A 19656-nucleotide genomic window follows, 5' to 3' on the forward strand; every position below is an offset into this window, starting at 1 on the left:
GACAACAGGCATTCCATCGTCGTCTTTTATTCTTCTTCATTGCCATAAGAGAAATTCCGTCTCCAACATCTTCTTTTGAGTTGTTGTCACGCACGCAAACGCGAACGAGGTTATCTAATACAAGCGAAAAAAAAAGAGTCAACCTTTCACAACACCATCTTCGTGTGCCGTACTGGGCGTCTTTCAAAGCCACCACAAAGTCAGGAGGTATATAGGTATTTTTTTTTTTCTTCTTCCTAATTTCGAAGACAAGGATAGAAAAAAAAAAAAATGGTTTAAAAAAAAAAATAAGACGAGGGAAAAAAAAAAAAATGTAAGAAAATAAAAGAGGAAGCTCAGTAAACAATTGTTGTGTGTTTTTCTTTTTTGCGTGGGCTCCACTGATTTTTTTTTTTTTTTTTTTTTTTTTTTTTTTCTTATGCGGGTGCGGTTTCGGCATCGCTCCCGCGTGAAACACGCCCAACTGATTAAGTCTCTTCACTGATATTAAACACACACCCCGCGCAGGAAAAACAGACATACAAAAAAAAAAAAAAAAAAAAAAAAAAAAAAAAAAAAAAAAAACAAAAGAAAACAATACCGGTAATAGAACATACACGGAATTTTTATCTTTTCTTTTTTGGGGTTGATCGACCACAAAGTCATTTAGATTAATCAAGTCTTCTTCTTCTTCTTCTTCTTCTCAGACGGGCTAACCCCAATTTTTATACAACTCCGGGCGGCTCTTTATTTCCCACTTTTGTCTATTCTTTTGATAGAATATGCACATCCTATACGCACACACAACACACACACACACAGAGGCAATGACGTGTATATAGGCTAGGCTACACCTAATAAAAGTATGGTATCTCTTTGCTTAGCTATTTGTATGTTTTGTGTGTATATGTGTGGGAACTCTTTTGCGTGAGAAAAATCAGTCCCTTGTTCTCTCAACCCACACACGTACACCCCCACTGTAGGTATATATATATACATATATATAACCCCACTATCTCCTGATAAAAGCCTTCACAAAAATCAGGGTGGTGGGTAATAATACCAGAATAAAAAAAAAAGAAAAAAAGAAAGAGGGCAAGTCCCTCTTTGCGTCGCCCTCGTCCGGGGCTAAGAGATTTCACACAGATACACGCGGGCACGATCATCACCGCAAGTTCACAAGCAGAAAGGGCTAAATTTAAAAAAAAAAAAAAAAAAAAAGGAAAGCAAAGGGGGGCACATCCCATTGGTTGGAACACACACACAAAAAAACAAAAAAAAAAACAACGTGAACGAGGAAATGACCACGGGGCGAATTTATAACACGGCTGATGGAGTCAAGCACCGCACCAGGCAAAGGTAGTAGCAATAGCATCAAATAACTATATAGTTGCACTCGTAAGACTATATACCCTCCGTCCATGTAATTACACGCACCCACAAAAAACCGGGACCTCGATGCTCTGTCTAGCTTCTACCTAATTGGGCTGGGAGGTAAAAAAAAAAAAAAAAAAAAAAAAAAGAGTTGAGGTGTCGGGGATCATCGTCATGTTTTTTCTCACCGTTGTTTTTTTTTTCTTTTTCTTTTTCTTTTTTTTTTTTTTTTTGTTGGGCTATATGCCGGCAAAATTAGGATCATCCTCTCGTGTAGTACACCAGCGTACGGTATCTCTCGGTATGCACAATCCAATTAGTATGAGGTCGTTCTTCTTGGAAAAGGCTAGAAAAATGAGCCCTTATTAGAAAGCATTAAAAAACAAAAAAATCTCTTGCGTATGCTCTGGATCATGAAGATCTGTTTCTTCTTTGTTTTCCCTTTTTTTTTTTTTTTTTTTTTTTTGTTCTTTGTAGTTTGCCTGAAATGAGCGTGTGACGAGGAAGCGAAGGATCACAGAGCCCCCGCATTTTGTGGTTTCTGTTTGTTTGTTTGCTTTCGCCGTAGATTGACAAAACAAAAACCGAACACGGGTTTCACATTTTCAGCTCGCAGAGATGCAAGGCAAATGGAGAAAGAAGGGACTTCAAGAAGGGGGTCACCTCATCTGTCAGTAATCATCGGCAAAGACAAGACATCCCTGTTTTTCCTGGACAGAGTCGTCTAACGTCGTTTGTCGCTCTCCCTCCCCTTCACAAATGAGAAACAATATGGATATTTTCTTTCCAGGAACAGTCAAGAGAATGGAAAGAGTCTGGTGTAGTTAGACCGGAAAAACACACATATGGTGCTCGACCAAAAGAGAGAAAGAAAAAAAAAAAAATGGGGGAGGGAAAAGAAAAAAGGAGTTTATTGTATTTCTGAGTGGAAAACGACTGGCTGTGGAAGAAGGAATTTCTGCCAACCACATGGTGCAGAGTTGTTTTTGCGGCCAAGGACAACAGATTATCGTTATGGGTCGCCCTGTGTCGTGTTGTCTATACGCGTCGCTTACCTTAGCAATAAGGAAAGAAAGGACAGAAGGCGGAGGACACACACACACACACACAAAGAAGGGAATCAAAAAATAACAATACTTGCTAAGGCAAAAAAAAAAAAAAAAAGGATGGTGGCCATCGCGGTTTTAAGTTCTAGTGTAAATGTTGTTCTTGGAAGGTTCAAAAGAAGCTCCTCTGGCGCTCTCGTTGCCGAAAAAGAAACAGGTAAAAAAAAAAAAAAAAAAAAAAAGTCAATGACTATGTGTGCGTATATACTAGACCTCTTTTGCTTTCTTTAAACTAAAAATGGATGGAAAAAACCGCCACACAGACGCACAGTGAATATACTTAGGAGTCCTCCTGTGTAGTATTTCTAATACACCTTTTTATTTTCTTCTTTTTTTTTTGTGTCTGTGTGTGTGAGTGTGTGTGTCCCAGCAGTAGGACTGAAGAAGGCCAAAAGTGAGTACTCGAGGCCAAAAAGCATCATCTTTACCCTGGTGTTATTTTACCTTCGACGAGGGTTTCCCCCCCCCCGCTTCACTTGCTGATGATTTTTCAAAAAAAAAACTCCCCTCTTATTTTCTTTGACTGCGCGGTTTTTCCTATTGTTGACAACTCCGTTTCGGCTTGGCCGCTTGTTTTTCTTTTCACAGAGTCCGAACACAATTGCGCGCGTATCCCTAACTTTTTTATTATTATTATTTTTATTTTTTTTTTCCCTACATCAAAAAAGAAACCTTTCTCTTCCTTTTTTTTTTTTTTTTTTTTTTTTTTTTCTTAATCCGTCTCACCTGGAGGGTCAAAGAATACCGCAGCCGAGGCGGTGTATGCGACAGAAGGGACACAACGCGCGGCGGACGGCGAGAATTTTCATCCACTAATTCGGACACGCTTCTCCTTATTTCTCTGCGTCTGGTTGTAAATTCAACAACGAGCAATAACGGGTCGGGCTATCGTCAACTCTCTGAATTCATTTTCTTTTTTTCTTTTTTTTTTTTTTTTTTTTTTTTCGCTGACTAAATAATAGTCATAAAAAAAAAAAAAAGACAACAACAACGTAATGATGAATAGAACGTCGCCTTCCGAGAAACAACAGATTTCCTCATTTTAGAAGGTGAACGTGGATGGAAAGCGTATTATGTTTGGAACAATTTTCTCGTTCTTCTCGAATTGTTTACGCTTTAGCATGCATTTAAAAAAATATTCGTATTTCTTGGCTTAACGTATCACGAGTGATGTCGGATGCGTTTGCGATGGAGACATCGACTTTCGAAATGAGACTGTTCAGATGGCCATTTTTTTTTTTTTTTTTTTTTTTTTTTGTGTCATCTCGAAACAAAAAAAAAAAAAAAAAAAAAAGAAAGGCTCACAATCTTGATGAATACAATACGCTTTTGTTTTCGTGTCGGATGAGGAAGATTTCCTTACGCAAGAGTGAAAGAGTTTTCGATCGGCATCAGATAAAAAGGGAAGGATTTTCGACGGTGACCAGCAGCGTGAATATTAGACGTTTGGGTAAATGTGTATATCTGGCGAGGCAATCGTCACGGCGTCTTGCCATTGTCTTCCTTACAACAACGGAAATGAAACAACAACAAAAACAACAAACAAAACAAAAAGAGAAGGGACTTTGCGGCGAACTGTTTTCTATTTCTTTTATCAAATTCTCCCCCCCCCCCTTTTTTTTTTTATTGAATAACAAAAAAAAAAAAAAAAATATGGTCAAACCGGAACGGGAAAATAACCATCGAAAAAAAGAAAAAAAAAGTAGAGGTGGAACAAGGGAGTCAGAAATCGGAAATCATTGCTGTGCGGCGGTACTAATCGATTGCCTGTAACTACACGTTACGGGGTACAACCGAACGAGTTCATTCAACGCAAGGCGGAAGAGGAGAGGTGCGAGCCGCAAAAATGTACACGTTTCCATGTTTGTTGCGGTTTCGAGGAAAAAGGAAAACAGGCCATCTTCTCCCTCCCCCTCCCCCCTCCTCTACTCTTTCTATACGAAAACAACAAGTCGCAGGTAGAGACACATTTGCGGACATTTCAACAGGCAAAGGTAAAAAATAATCATCATAATAATGATAATATGTACACCAATGTGTAAGCTTCTTTTCCTTTCAGCCACCCCGTCCAAAGTTTGTTCTAAAATGAACCCCCCAAGTGTGTGTGTGTACCTTGCGGCGACACAAAGTTCTTTATTTTTTCTATTGTAATTATTATTATTTTTTTTTTTTTTGCGGTTCACCAACTGTGAAAAGAGACGAAGAAAAAACACACGAACCAAAAATGCGTCGAAACGGACACTGGTCATGTTCCGACCGTGTGTGTGTTGTTATTTCCTCGAATTGGTCAATTTTTCCTCGTCTTTTCTCCCTACTTTAATAGCTGGGCACACACACACACACACACATATCTACTAGCCTTTTTTTTTTCTTCTGTTCTTTCACCGTGTGCCTCCCACCTTCCTTTAACCCCCCCCCCCTCCGTCTGTAATGGATTTACCGCCGCCGCCGCTACGTAATTGACGTGGCGGCATAACAAATTGCTCCCTTCGCTCGCCACCACGTCCGTCGGCCCGTCCGTCAAGTCAGCCCTGGGTGTGGTATTTGTGTTTGCGTGCCAGTTCCCATATGAACGTAAACACGTATTTATTTCGCTACAAGTAGAATCGCAAATGCACGCAATTCGGACGGAGGGGGTGTGGGTTGCTATAAGCCATTTATCTCCGTGGCGCTGTACAAGTTTCTGTGTGCTGCACACAGCTAGATACATCCGCATTCATAGCAGACCGACAACCGCATCCATGGGATCTGGACGCGCTAAAAAAATATATACAGTATATAACCTCCCTATTCTCATAGTACTTTTAACGAAGGCCGGAAGAACCCCCCCACAGGTGCAGGGAAAAAGAAAGAAGGAAAAAAAAAAAAAAAAAAAAAATGAAAATAAATAAGAGAAACTTAGTTTATTAGATATCCTGTAGGCGAAGCTTTTAGTTTGGGGTTTCCTTGACCGGGGAAAATCGACGAGGAAAAACAGATAAAAAGGTCGATTTGGTTTTTTTGTTTTTTTTTTTCTTTCTCTTTCCTATGTAGCAGTCCACCACTTGGGACTGGCCGATAGACCGACATTTAATTGGCCGCTAAAAGTCGGAAGAGATCATCAATTATCCAGTTATTTTTTTCTTTAACGAAAAATTTCAACCGTTCTCAATCTGCAACAAAGGAAATAACCGAAAGAAAAAAAAAAAAAATTACATAGAACCGAGCTAATAAAACATTAGAAACATAGTCAAAAGATGAACCGGAGAGAACAGCCCTTGTTTGTTAACGGCGGCATTCATTTAATTTTTTTTTTTTTTTTTTTTTTTTGTTCCGAGTCATTCAACGGAAATTTCCTTCAGGACTATGTACAGAAAATGTGTGCACCTCCCTCTTGTCTTCACCCCTATTTGTAGTGTGCACGCTCACACACACACACACATACACACAGACAAAAAAAAAAAAAAATAGCTTAGGCCACGTAAGTAAACAACAAACCGGAGGGTTAAAAAAAACTATATTTAAAGGAGGAGCAAAAATAAAAAAGAGACACGGAGGGAGGCTTCTTTTTCTTTTCTGCTTTTAGAAGTTTGAATATAGCTAAATCTGCTTGTTCCTATTAGGCTTGATGGACGCATTCATCTGTGAGGAAAGATGGTTTCCTATATATCATCATTATTAACAATACTAAAGAGGGTTGTTCTTCCACTTAAATAGTCTCCATACAAAAAAAAAAAAAGAAAAAAAAAAAAAAAAAAAAAAAGCTTTCACATCGAATTTCATGAAAACAATATTTCGCTATAGACGCAGGCAGCAATTGATAAAAAGATGGAATAACTGGCGATTTGCTCGCAGATGCGTGACGATTTAAAAAGAATTTTTTTTTTTTCCAAGTAAAAAAAAAACAAAATAAAATAAAATAAAATAAAATAAAGTGTCGTCGTCCAACGTCGTGACGGCAATGTTTTTGAGGGGTTTCCATTCAGCTGGCCCCGTGGTGTGTTTAGATGCACGCAAGTACTTGACCGATAGAAGAGAATCCCATTGCGTGCTGATTGATATTCACATAGGATAAGAGAAAAAAAGAAGAAGAAGAAGAAGAAGAAGAAGAAGAAAGGTGGGAAAAGGAGCTGGAATCGAATAACTTGTGCTGTTGTGTGTGACGTGGTATAAAGACGGAGATCACTTGGATATCAATCACCTGGCCCTCCAGCTCTCTTTTGTTTTCCAAGCCTCTCACATTGAGTTTCCCTTCGCTTTCGATTGTCGGATTGATGATGTTCAAAAAAATAAAGAACTCGATTGGCTTCGAGTGGGAGCCAACAATGGCGTCACAACAGACTCGCTATGGTTTTTGCTTTTGAAAAGAAAAAAGACAAAAACGCAACAATAGAAAGGGGAGAATTGTTTGAAAAGAAAACAAAAAAAAAACACAACAAAACAAAAAAAAACGCCGATACCCATCTCGGCTGATGACTGGGCAAAGAAAGAAATCAAAACCGTATCTAATATTTCAACAAAAAAAAAAAAAATAAATAAAAATAGATACTTGTGGGATGTGTAACAAAACACGCGTTCACAGTTAGGTGTATCCCTATTGATGTGAAATAAAGCAGACCGTTATAGGTTATATTGGGACTTAACTAACGAGTTCAATCGCATCCGGCCGCTCCCTTTTTGTTCAACATCGGACACAAAAGAATTCCCGTTGTGGTAACTCACTTTTTTTTTTTTTTTTTTTTTTTTAACAGAATTAAAAACACAAAAATGGGCAAAAAAAAAAAAGTTACTGATTTAGTCGAACGTAAAACGAACCACCTGACGTGTTATGCGTACACGCCCTTTCGATTTCTCATCTTAAAAATTACAAATTTCAACTCATTGGAGCGCAAAAAAAAAAAAAAAAAGCCCTGAAAAGGAATACAGAACCAGTTGCCTTTTCATGTTTTAAATCGATCTACACGCGCACCTGTGTGTGTGTGTGTGAATTCGCGATAATCTTCATCAGTTCCCCTTTGTTGCTCAGCGTTTCTCGACGGGCCGTCGGCGGTAACGAACCCTATCCAAACGATTCCCGATTTAAAGTGTCAGATATGTAATAGCCAAAGTCAAGAAGAAGAAGAAGAAGAAAAAAAAAAAGAAAAAGGAAATCGTGATCCAACAATCATTTTCGTCCCTATTCATAAACTATAGCTCTCTGTTTGGTTTGTCTCCCCCCAATTCCCCTTTGTTTTCTCCTTTTTTTTTTTCTTTCACTTCATTTTTCAGGCAAGGCGAGGGCCAGCGCCGGCCGGTGAATTTTCAATTCAATTTTCCTAGGCGAGAGGGAAAGTTCATTAAAAAGAACTTTTTGTTTTCTTTCATCCCTAAACGAAAAGCAACCAGAATAATAAGCTTTTGTAATCCTTAAAAAAAAGGGGGGAAGGACGAAGCCTTTCTCTAAACCCCTTTCCATTTTGTATTTACCAATTTAAAAAAAAAACAAAAAAACGAGAGTTTTCTTTGATGTAACGACGACCTGCCCCCCCTCGTTCATCCGTTTTAGGGTAATTCAACTTTCCTCCAACCCCCCCCCCCCCCCCCCCCCCCCCATACGATGCTTGGTAATATTTTTAAAAAAGGATAATAAAAAGGGGCGTCTTGTCACTTCATTCATTTTACAACACGTGCGCAGGGCCGTTTCACTGGGCCGCTGTACACATTTTGTGCTGTGTCCGAAGTCAATTCGAAAACTAAGAAATGTGTGCGGAGAAAAATAATGTTGACAGTTGCTGCGGAAACCGGAAAGAGAAAGGGAAAGCAACACGGGTTGCAACAATACATCCAAGTCTTGCGCAGGATTGCGCTGGTTTCCCATACACATAAACTCTTACGACCAGCAAACCTAACAGCGCATACAAGACTTCTGGTCTTTTCTTTTCATTCCACATATATATATATATATATATATATGTATAACTGTTATTGTTATTGTTGTTGATGTTGTTATGATTATTACTCGCTCTATTACGATGATGATTGCCTCGAGCAAAGTTTCTCTATCTCAAACACGCATTTTCCGGACATTTGACAACAGGAAGCGCACCATTGGGGGGGGGGGGGGAGGAAGGTGAATTGTGTGAGCGGTGGGCCAAGCGGATGGGAGCGCAAAGGAGATGAAATAAGTTTTCGTTTTTTTTCTTTTTTTTTTTTTTTTTACATTTTCCCACACGGTTGAAAAAAAAACGGACAGCGCCGTCTCAATAACGGCCAGCAATTTCTATTTCTTTGGCCAGTTCTTTCGTATTTCTTTCGTGTTTCTTTTTCGTAGATTTATTTCTTCATCGTCTCCTTCGTTTTTTTTTTTTTGCGGAACGCGTAACGTGAATTGCCTGATTTTAATTTCCTCCGCAACTCGGCGGCAATAGAAAGGGGCGTATTTTTTTTTTCTTTTTTTTTTTTTGCTGTCTGTATTACCTTCGAAAAAACGGCTCGGTCACCGCCGTTCCCAGAAAAAGTAAAAAAAAAGTCTTGGGAGCTTTCGACGTTGATATGTGATTAAAAATGGCGCATTCGAATGCGCAATAGTTGCCCCATTGTCGCCTGTGTGTTACCATCCCGTTGGTGGTTTTTATACCAATGGAGGTGACTTATAATTTCCCGGCAATGCTCGAAAAATCGGGGAAGAGAAAAGAATGAGACGTCGAAATGTCTTGGGACGAACCCAGAAAAAAAAAAAAAAGAGAGAAAAAAAAAAAAAAAAAAAAAAAAAAAGAAAAGACGCCGCCGCCGCCGCCATGCCGACATAAGGAACGAACGTACCAAGTGCCAGAGGGAGGCTTTATTTAGAGTCGACCCGTCTGGCAAAAGCAAATAAGCATCTAGTCAATAGAGTTATTTACATTTTTGTTTTTGTCTTGTGTGTCTTTAAAAAAAAAAAATTTCCTTTTTTTTTTTTTTTTTCTTTTGAAGGAGAAAAAAAAAGTTCAAATAAAAGGAAATAATATAATAATAATAATAAAAAAAAAAAAAGATGTAAAAGAGAGGTATTTAAAGAATAAGAGAAAAGAATTAGAAAAAAAAAAAAAAAAAAAAGCTGAGAAGACACAAGACAAGATGGAGTGGAGTTCTTGGCGATAGAGGCCGAGGGGGTGGACACACACGTGCGCGTGATTCCTAGATGCGCGCCACAGCGGCGGTTCCGTCCTATTGCCAATGGATTTCCATCAACACCTTGTCGTGTTCTTGAGTTAAGAGAGTTGGGACGAGAGAAAAGAGTCGGAACGCTTCGGCTGATGTCTGGCATTCGTCCTTTATGTATCAACTTGGACTCTTTCTCTCTCTTTTTTTTTATTTTTCTTTCTTGTCGAGAGAAGGGGGACTTGTCGTCTTCCAGAAATGGACGGTGTCTCTCTCTACTGTCCCATAGATAGACGCCATTCGGCGTAGTCTCTTGCCAGTCAAACAGTCAGTGCAAGGGCGTGAAATGCCATCAGATTGGGATTTTCTAACGTTCACGCACAGAGACGCGAGAAGAAAATGGGCCAGCATCTCCCACACCGCCCACAGGCTCGCGTAGCAGAGCAATGGGAAGAAAAATAAAAAAAAAGGGAAACTTGCATGCTGGGTTCGTGTAACGAACCTCTTTTTCATTTCCCACCCTCTTGGAAAATGCTGAAATACCAAAGATCGAGCTTTACGAAATGAATGAAAAAACTATTCGAATGTCCCCCATCAAAAGAAGGAGATTTGAAAGACGAGGCCGTGCACGCATAAAGAAAATAAGAAATGCGTATGCAACACAAGAGCAAATAGGAATGGGTGCAAGAGTGTATGGTCATCTTCCATTGAATCCATTTTCATCTTCTTATTGCGCCTCTATTCAAATGCAATCTTCAATGGCGAACAGCAACATCACAAGAGTTTAGTAGCTCTCCTCTTTCTTTTTTTTTTTCTTTTTTTTCTTTATGTAGACCATCACGACACGCTGAATGTTCCAGCTTCTCATCAAGGTTTCCTGTGTCCCTTTTGTTGTACTGCTCTGCGAAATGCTTTCCTTCTTCTAAAAATGAGGGACTTTCGGGAGCAAAAAAAAAAAAAAAAAAAAAAAAAAAAAGGAATGCACAGCTCTGATGATCTTCTTAACATCACGAACCCACACGTCCGTTTAGGCCCAACGCAAATAAAAAGAAAATCGCATTTGATGATGTGCGGAGGAGGGATGGACATCTGAACTTTTTGAAGACGAACGTCTATACAAGCGAACTGAATTTGACATATGAAACTCGTAAGGGTACGTTCGGTTCGCTCCAATAACGACGATAGAAGAACAACATCCAGCTGCAGTTTTCAAGGAAGAAAAAAAAAAAAAAAAAAAAAAAAAGCTGAACCAGGAGAAAACGAAACATTTTTTTTTTGTGTGTGTGTATCTAAGAAATCGGGCGCCTTCGTTTGATTGGACGAAAATTTTTCATGCCGACGTTCAGAGAAATCGAAGAAGAATGCCTTTGGCTCTTTTGTTTGTTTTCGTCTCAAGTTTGTCAACAATCGAAAGGCCAAAGAAAAAAGGCACGGCAAACAGAAAACAACAATAAACATTGGACGTTATAGCGGAATCAAATCTTCGCCTGTAAACGACGACCCCCTAAAATGCAGGAAGTCGCTAAAAGGGCCTCCGTGTTTGAACGAACACGCGATCGAAAATAGAGTTTAGAGTTAGTTACAAAAGAGGGAAAAAAAAAAAAAGAAAAAAAAAGAAACAACCAGAACGGCACAATATCTTTATAGATACACACACACACACACACACACACACACGATCACAAACATATCACGTGTTCACAACCCATTCCGCACACAATAGGGGAGCTGCAGTTCTAATAAATAATAAAAGAAAAAAAAAAAAGTGGGGTCCCCTCTCACACTTGAAACATCAAACGGCATAAAGTCGAGCATCCATGAACGGATGCAAAAACTCCCTCCCAAACGTCCGCGCTTGTACCACTCGACCAGCGCGACTCATCCGATGACGAACCGTTGAAAATCGGAAAACTCTCCTCCCTTTTCCATTTTTTTTTTCTTTCTTTCTAAAGGTAGATAAAAAAAAAACACCCGTCACACACATCACAGATCCCCCCCCCCCTTTAAATTTTTTTTTTATAGAAAAAGAAAAAAAAAAATTCGAATAATTTTTTTTTTCTTTTCCCTCTGCTAGAAAAAAAAAAAATGCGCCACTCGATGCGTATCATATTAGAAGGGGCGCGCAACACGGTATGTTCATTGTCAGGTATATTAGAAAGAAAACTGTCCGTCCCGTCCGCTCCGGTCGTTAAATAGATGACCGGGCCGGCTGTGGGGCTCTTCGGCCTCTTGATGTGCCACATGTCCCCCCCCCCCCCCCTCTCTCTCTCTTCTCGTTTGCACATCGGCAACACACACCTTTTCGGTTCTTGTGGCGATTCGTGCCGGCCCGTCGTATAGACTAGTGTATATATCCTCGCTTTTACACACACACACACACACACACATAAGTGAGTGCCACAGAGTGTGTGTTTATAAATGGACAACAATAACAGGCATAACGTTAAGAGTACGTGTATCAAAAGAATAGAAGAAGAAAAAAAAGAGAGAAAGAGAGGTCAAAGGAAAGAGATCCTTTTTTATTTTTTTCTTCTTCTCTTTCCACTCTAGACATTGCAAAGAGCCGCTTCAGAAGAGAGGATGGCTGATAACATGTTTTTTTTTTTTTCAAAATAAAAAAAAAAAAAATAGATGTGAATGGTTTTACAGACAACAGGACACACAAGCCAATAGACTTTTGGCCAGTAGAAGTGAGTGAAAAATGTTTTGGGATCTCAGTTTCGTTCAATAGCATTCCTCTTTAGTGTATGCATACACACACACACACACACACACACCATAGAGAAAAAAAAAAGGAGATAGATAGAGTTGAGTGTATATTTACACGCACTGATATAGGCGAGCAAGTCAGTCCAGCTGGTTGCAGAGGGGGGAAAAGAAGAAATTGTAATATGTGTGTGATGGGTTGGAATGCGCCGGCAACATTCCGGCGGATCAAGAAAAAAAAAAAAAAAAAAAAAAAGGGAGGTATATTGGCCGATGGTCAATCACAATGGTATGATTAAATACATTTTTTTTTTTTTTTTTTGTATTCCTTTCTTCCCTTTTTTTTTTTTTTTTTTTTTGGGGGGGGGGGTTGATCTTTCACGTTATGGCTGGAGAATGCGCTCAATCTGAAACGAGTCGATAGAAGCAAATAGAATAGGGACAAGACATACATCACGCCATCGAAAATATGATCCGGATGAATAATGCATCCAACCGGATGACATGCAATGCATGATAAGCCGGTAGGATTGTGTTGTAATGGATGTCGTCGCCCTTATTTCATTTTTCTTCTTCTTCTTCTTCTTCTCTAGTCAACGTTAATTGGCACCAATCAAAAACCACATGTTACGCGTGTGTCAGTAAACACACGTTTTTTTCTTCTTCTTCTTCCTCCCCACATCAACAAGCAGGGATCAAATTCACCAAATAGGTTAATATAATATTTGAAACCACCACTCAGGTTTTTTTTTTTTTTATCCCCCCCCCCTTTTTTTATTTTTCGTGAAGAAATTTTCTTTCTCTCGCCACCATATCAAATAAAAACTAATTTTTGAAAGAAAAAAAAGGAGGGAGAGGAGTGTCGAGTTGCTTATAGCTTTTTAGCCCTGGAAGAATTCTTTTCGAGCCACACACACTGGTTATTACTGTTTTTCTCTCTCTCCCCCTTTCATCTTTTTTTTTTTTTTTGCCTTCGTTACGTTATATCCCTCATCCACCACTACCTTCTTACTACTAGCACCACCTTTTATGAAGTTCTAAAGCCCAGAGACCAGACGCCCATATTTTTTTTTTTTTTTTTTTTTGTTGAAAAACTCCCTCCCAATTCCTCCCTGTTTGCCACCTTCCTCCTCCTCTTTCTTCTTTTTTTCTCTTGTTCTGGTATTCCTCCCTCTTTTACTGAATGTGTTGTACCCACACACCGGGGGCTCTCCTCCCCCCCCCCCTTTTGCTCAGCTTGTTTAAAAAAAGAAAGGAGACTCTAGTGCAGGGAAAAGAAAAAAAAAAAAGGATAGGATAGTACACACACACACACACACACACACACACACACACACACACACACACACACACACACACACACTCCAGCTGCTAAATACAAGCGCTCAGTAAGCCAGATCGGTCATTCGTGGCTGGGACTCTGATCCGAGCGCACCGCACCACCACAAAAACTGTGCCCTCTGCTGATGCCAGCACTTGCAACGTCTCTGTGTGTACATTTTTTTTTCCACGAGTGCCTCATTTGAAAAAAAAAAAAAAAAAAAAAACACAAAACAAAACAACACGCACATTTTTATTTCGTGAACAGTGTAGAAATCGTGATTTGTGTCTCTTCCACCCACTGTGATTTTTCTGGCGTGTGTGTGCGTGGATGGGATTTGAAGTTAAGACTTTAATCTTTGATCCGTCTGGAACGAGTGATATTTTCCGAAGCAAAATCATTTTGTGAAACGCAAAAAGTGGTCGACGAGAAACATCCTCCGTCCCTTCCCATCGACTGAAATCAAAGAGGTAAACAAAAACAAAACAAAACAAAACAAAACAAAAAACAAACAGTTACGGAAGAATACGGACTTGTCGTAAAAGATTAGGAAATTCTGACGTCGTCAAATTCACGGGTGAAAGAGCGTGGCGCACAACTGATTGTATTCCTCTGTTACGAACATTATAGCCTAAACATTATAGCCTCGTCGAAAGGCCCCTCTCATGGCATTTAACTATTTCACTGGGCGCATCGTTTTGTATGCATACGCGTGTAGACGTGCACTTGATTGAATGGCACCGATTTTGGGCAACGAGTAAAAAAAAAAAAAAAGAAAAAAGGGAGACTTGCGTGTCTGTCGCGTGACTAGAAAACGCGTGTGCCCGACTCTCCTTTCTCCCTCGTTCGTTGGCAATCATTACCTGCGCCGGCTGATGGCTTGATGAATCATTAACGCCGACATGGTTTAGCCCCATCACTCTCACTACTGTCTGTGCCGGAGCGCCCAAGTATCACGGCCGTTCTCCATTTCAAAGCTCGTTCAGTCCAAAATCGCGTAGACATTTGCCTCCCCGCGATTTCCAACGGAGCCCCGGCGTAAATATCGGGCCGAACAATTTGAATAATTCACGAGTAACCCATTCTTTCGCTCTTTAACCACCTATCTCATCTTCTAGAAAACGCTGTCCGTTTGGCTGTTGGCCTTCCCAGAAAGAAAAAAAAAATGAAGAAGAAGAAAAAAAAAAAAGGACACGACGAGAGATCGAGATAAGAATCTATCAATATAGATGAGGTGTCGATGAAATTTTAATAGCTTGGACTGAGTGAGAATGAGATAGGAGAGGGGGAGAAAGGAAGAGATGAGCACGTATACACACTAAAAATCCCCCCGTATAGTTTTTTTTTTTTTTTCTCTTTCGACGTCCAAGTCCCGACGGGTGGTGGGCGCCTTCGTCCAACCGGACGCCAAAGATTTTTTTTTTTTTTTTTCGTTTGAAATTTGAATATTCACGGCTTTTTCTTTTTATATAGAAAAAAAAAAAGGGAACTGAAGGATGAGGAGGGGGTCAACGTGTCTAGCGGAGGTATTATAGACGTAAAAAAGAAAAAGGCGATCGTGATAGCAGAACACACAAAAAATTCTCGTATGAGACGGATAGTTATAGCCATTTTCTCTGCTGGAGGAAAAATATCGTCAACGTGCGTTCAAACGAAATGGGATGACCTGACGACACACACACACACAAAGTTTTCCCTACACAGTGCGTTTATACACATTTGCTTTTATAGACGGCCCTCTTTTGGTTTTTTCAAATCGACTTTTTTTTTCCCGATCCAAACTAAAAAAAAAAAAAAAAATAAATAAAAACAAAAACAAAAATTCTTTGGTGGATTAAAAGAGATAAAAAAAAAAAAAAAAAAAGATTTGGGAGATTTTATAGCTTACGGCAGATATCAGTGGTGGATGCCGTTGGGAAATCTCGTTATTCTCTTCGTATACTGCCAATTAAGGAATGTCATGTTTCACCAAAAAAAAAAAAAAAAAATCTAACTCTCTTCGTTTGTTTGTTGTTTTTTTTTCCCTTCCTTTTCGTCAACAGGTTTGTCTCTTTTCAAAATCATTAAAACACAGCGACAGGAGCAACGGCAGCAACAGCAACAAACAAGAAACGAGATGGACCTGCTGCTGCTGGACTAGTCCACACACACAAACAGACATCCCTCCCCCCTGAAATAAAAAACAAGAAAGCCAATCAAAGCAAAAAAGAAAACAAAAAAAAAAAAAACAAGAACTGGACCGTGAGAAAGTCCATTGTTTTGTCCTTTAGACGTGAACGGCGGATGATGTTATTGGCCAGTCTGGCGCAGCGCGTCGGCCGACCAACATGTCCGTCCTGCACCGACAAGGCCGGCAGTCGATGATGGCCTTTGTTGTCGTTAGCCTCGTCTGTTGCGGCCTCCTGCTGATGGGAGCCGAAGCGTTTTGCCCGTCGCAATGCCAGTGTAACGACCACGCCTTGGAGGCGGATTGCGCCGGGTCGCGGCTCGACGTCGTGCCCATCTTGCTCAATCCGGCTCTACGCTCGCTGCGTCTGGCACACAACCGCATCGCCACCATCCGGCAGTCGCTCGACTTTTACGCCGACCTCGAGCTGCTGGACTTGTCGCACAACGCCCTCGTCGGGCTGGGCCAGCGCCAGCTCGGCTCGCAAAAGGTGCTCAGGGCCCTAAACCTCAGCTACAACGCCATCGGACACCTCGACAGTCACGGGTTCCAGGGGCTCGGCCAGCTACAAATGCTGGATTTGCGGCACAACGAGCTGACGGCCATCGAGGACGGCTCCTTCTCCGAGCTGGAAATGCTGGTCGAGTTGGATTTGAGTGAGAATCGGATCGAGAGGCTCAGTGATCAGTGTTTCGCCTCGCTCGGCCGTCTGCGCTCTTTGAACTTGCGCGCCAACCGTTTGCAACAGTTGGCACCGTCGCCCAGCTGGACGCCGCTGGGCGCCGCCTTGCTGACCCTAGACCTGAGCCACAACTTGCTGGCTCAGCTGGACGGCGGCGAAGGCGGCCTTAGTGCCTTGATCGAGCTGCGCCAGCTCAACTTGAGCAATAACACGCTCCACCACATCCACTACGCTGCCTTTGACGGGCTCGGCCGGCTCACCGAGCTCGATCTCAGCGCCAACCGGCTAGAGTATGTACCCAACGACGCCCTGTCGCCGCTGGGCGCCAGTCTGCGCTCCCTCGATCTCAGCGCTAATTACATGAGTCAAGTGGGAGCCGGTGCCTTCGCCGAGCTCCTCGAATTGGAGACGCTCCGCATGTCCGACGTCTTAACTTTGCAGTCCATCCATCCGGATGCCATGGCCTTCCTCAATGCAACGCTGCAGACGCTCGTCTTGTCCAACAATCGCCAGTGGAAGGCGCTCGATCCGCAAATGCTGTCGCAACTCGGCCGGCTGCGCCACGTCGACCTCAGCGGCAGCGGACTGGAAACGGTGGCGAAAATCGACAACTGGCCGCCGTTTCTGGAGCATTTCGACCTGAGCGGGAATCCGCTGCAGTGCAACTGTTCCATGCACTGGCTGTGGCAGCACCAGCAGCAGGAACAGCAGACGGGAGCGCCGAACCGGACGGCCACCTTTTCGGCGCCGATGAAAGACATCATCTGCCAAGGTCCGGAATCCCTAGTCGGCCGCCATTTTTTCCAGCTGGAAGAGTCGCATCTGTTGTGCTGGAACGCGGCGCAAATCATCGTCATCGCTCTCGTCTCGGCCCTGGTCGTCATCGTCGTGACGGCCGTGGCGCTGCTGTGCTGCTGGCGACATCGACGCCTTCACCAGAAGCACGCGCCTTCCTCGTCGTCGTCGACGTCGTCCTCCGGCTCGTCGACGGCCCCCTCCCATCACCACCATCACCACCTACCGGCCACGACCGTCTTGCATCCGCACCACGTCAAGAACATGACAAACAACATGCTGCACCAGCCGCATCTTCATCACCACCATCATCACCACCATCACGTCGGCCACGCCAATCACCTCGATCACCTGGAACAGCATCTGCATCACCACAATCTCTACCAGACGCCGGACAGCCCTCCGCTGAAGAGCAAGACGTTGTCCTTTCCAAAGACGGTCGATTATTTCCTCAACGACGACGACTACGTCTACCATCCGGGTGGGCATATTAAACCAATTCCCGTCACCGCAGTGTAAATAACAACAATAGTAACAACAACAACAACAACAACAACAACAAAAGAAATCATTCTTCCTACTTCATTTGTTTTGTTTTTTTTTGTTTTAATTCTTCTATGTGTGTATAGCACATATATATGAAGTATATATATACAGTAAATATATATATATATATAGCCGTCCTTTTTCATTAAATGTCGGTGTGTGTAGAGACTGTACATATAGAGCCCCGGTGCCGCACCTTAACCCACCCTGCGCCCCATTTTTCTCTACCACCGCTTTTAATCCTGTCTTGTATTATAACTGCTATCATTCTATCCACCTCCAAAAAAACAAAAAACGATGTAATAAAATGAAAATAATAAAAAAAAAACAAAGGAATAAAAACGCGTTTAGGAAAAAAAATAATGCAGAATTTTCAAATTATTTTGGGTTTTAAACAAAAAGTGTCGTTCGCCAAGGATGGAAAAATTAAAGAGAAAAACGAGAAATGAAACGCGATACATTGCATAGTACGTATCTGATATTGAACGACCTACGAGTTTTTTAGGTTTAAAACTCAAGCAAAAAAAAAACAAGAGCGTAGATCAACTGGCAGTGAATGAGTGGATCTAGCAGGAACTAGACTCTCATCTCGATGTATTTATACACGATAGTTGTGTGCGCAGACAGGACACGGCCCAATGTAAAGCAACAAAAAAACAAAAAAAAACAACGAAAAGGCGATTGTGAACAGGGAATTACCAATAGCTGCGAGACATTCCGACCTGGATTTTCTTTTCTTTCTTCGTCGTTTTCTTCGTTTTTTATTTGAATGCCTTGATTTCTGATTTATCATCATCTGCATATGCAGACGAGTTGAGCTCTATTAATATACCACCACGACCACCAAACAGACCCCTAAAGCTTTGATTTATTCATTCACCCAAGGGGGTGAGGGTAGATCATAACAACAACAAAAAAAATCCTCAACAAAAAAGAAAATTGTTCAAACGGTCACAAGTTTGAAAAGTTTCTTGGCACGCGGCCGTTTCAAAATAAAAAGTCATAAACCTAAAAAAAAAAAAAAAAAAAAAAAAAAAAAAAAAAAAACGCTACCCACTACGGCACACGACAATGCGCATTACATCAAACTGTATAGATCGTCTATACAAATATATTCAGAGAAAAACATTTTGAAAAGAAAAATTCTTTAATAAACAAATTCGAATTGGAATTTGTAGAAAAATGCGACACAGCATTCGAAAATGAAATCCAATCTTCAACGTGATTGATACGTTACCAAGAGCCTATTGAAAAGCCTATAGCGAATTGCATCGTGGGAAGTTGAAACGATGGACTTCATCGACGAGTGTATCGTAAAAAAAAAAAAAAACGAGTGTTTATGTCTTTTTTCTTCCTTTTGTTGTCGAATATTGGTTAGGGGAGAAAAATAGAATACACACACACACAATGCGTATCTATAATTTATTTGCATGGAACTATCGTCAACCGCAGACGATGATAAAAAAAAAAAAAAAAAAAAAAAAGAGAGAGAAAGAGAGAGAAGAGGTCAAAAGTTGTTGTATATTTTCTCTCTCTCTCACGGGCCCACCCAATTCTATTCCCGCTGGTACAATTTACGATCCTTGACCAAATGGGAATCTATTATCGGTACCTTTCAATCCCGTCGCGTCGTCCCCTCTTCCGCAACGCAGCTAAATCTTTTTATTTTATTTTTTTTTTTTTACCCGTCTACATGGCATGCATTTTCATAACAATAGCAACCGCTGTTCGTTTCTACCGTTTTCGACATCGTTTCATCAGGACTTTCAATCAAAAAAAAAAAAATAATTTCAAATTATTTTTTTTTTTCTTCCTCTTCTCGCGCGTGAAACTTAAGGGCAGTCTAAACGCGTTAAAGCCATCATTAACGAATGACGTCAAT

At 41.1% G+C, this 19656-nt stretch overlaps 1 protein-coding gene across 1 annotated transcript; it reads left to right on the forward strand.

Annotated features, from left to right (window-relative positions):
• The first annotated feature begins 13691 nt into the window (after positions 1 to 13691).
• LOC130704422 (insulin-like growth factor-binding protein complex acid labile subunit) lies at positions 13692 to 17759 on the forward strand. The gene is made up of 2 exons (XM_057525848.2): positions 13692 to 14054; positions 15627 to 17759. Exon 2 carries the CDS (start codon positions 15912 to 15914, stop codon positions 17745 to 17747), a length of 1836 nt encoding a protein of 611 aa, XP_057381831.1. The 5' UTR covers positions 13692 to 14054; positions 15627 to 15911; the 3' UTR covers positions 17748 to 17759.
• The last annotated feature ends 1897 nt before the right edge of the window (positions 17760 to 19656 follow it).

Source organism: Daphnia carinata, chromosome 7, assembly GCF_022539665.2.
Source record: "Daphnia carinata strain CSIRO-1 chromosome 7, CSIRO_AGI_Dcar_HiC_V3, whole genome shotgun sequence".
Taxonomy (NCBI): Eukaryota; Metazoa; Arthropoda; class Branchiopoda; order Diplostraca; family Daphniidae; genus Daphnia; species Daphnia carinata.

Bases quoted from the DNA above. Each gene is read 5' to 3' on its own strand.
- LOC130704422 (XM_057525848.2), top strand. From the start codon at position 15,912: ATGTCCGTCCTGCACCGACAAGGCCGGCAGTCGATGATGGCCTTTGTT.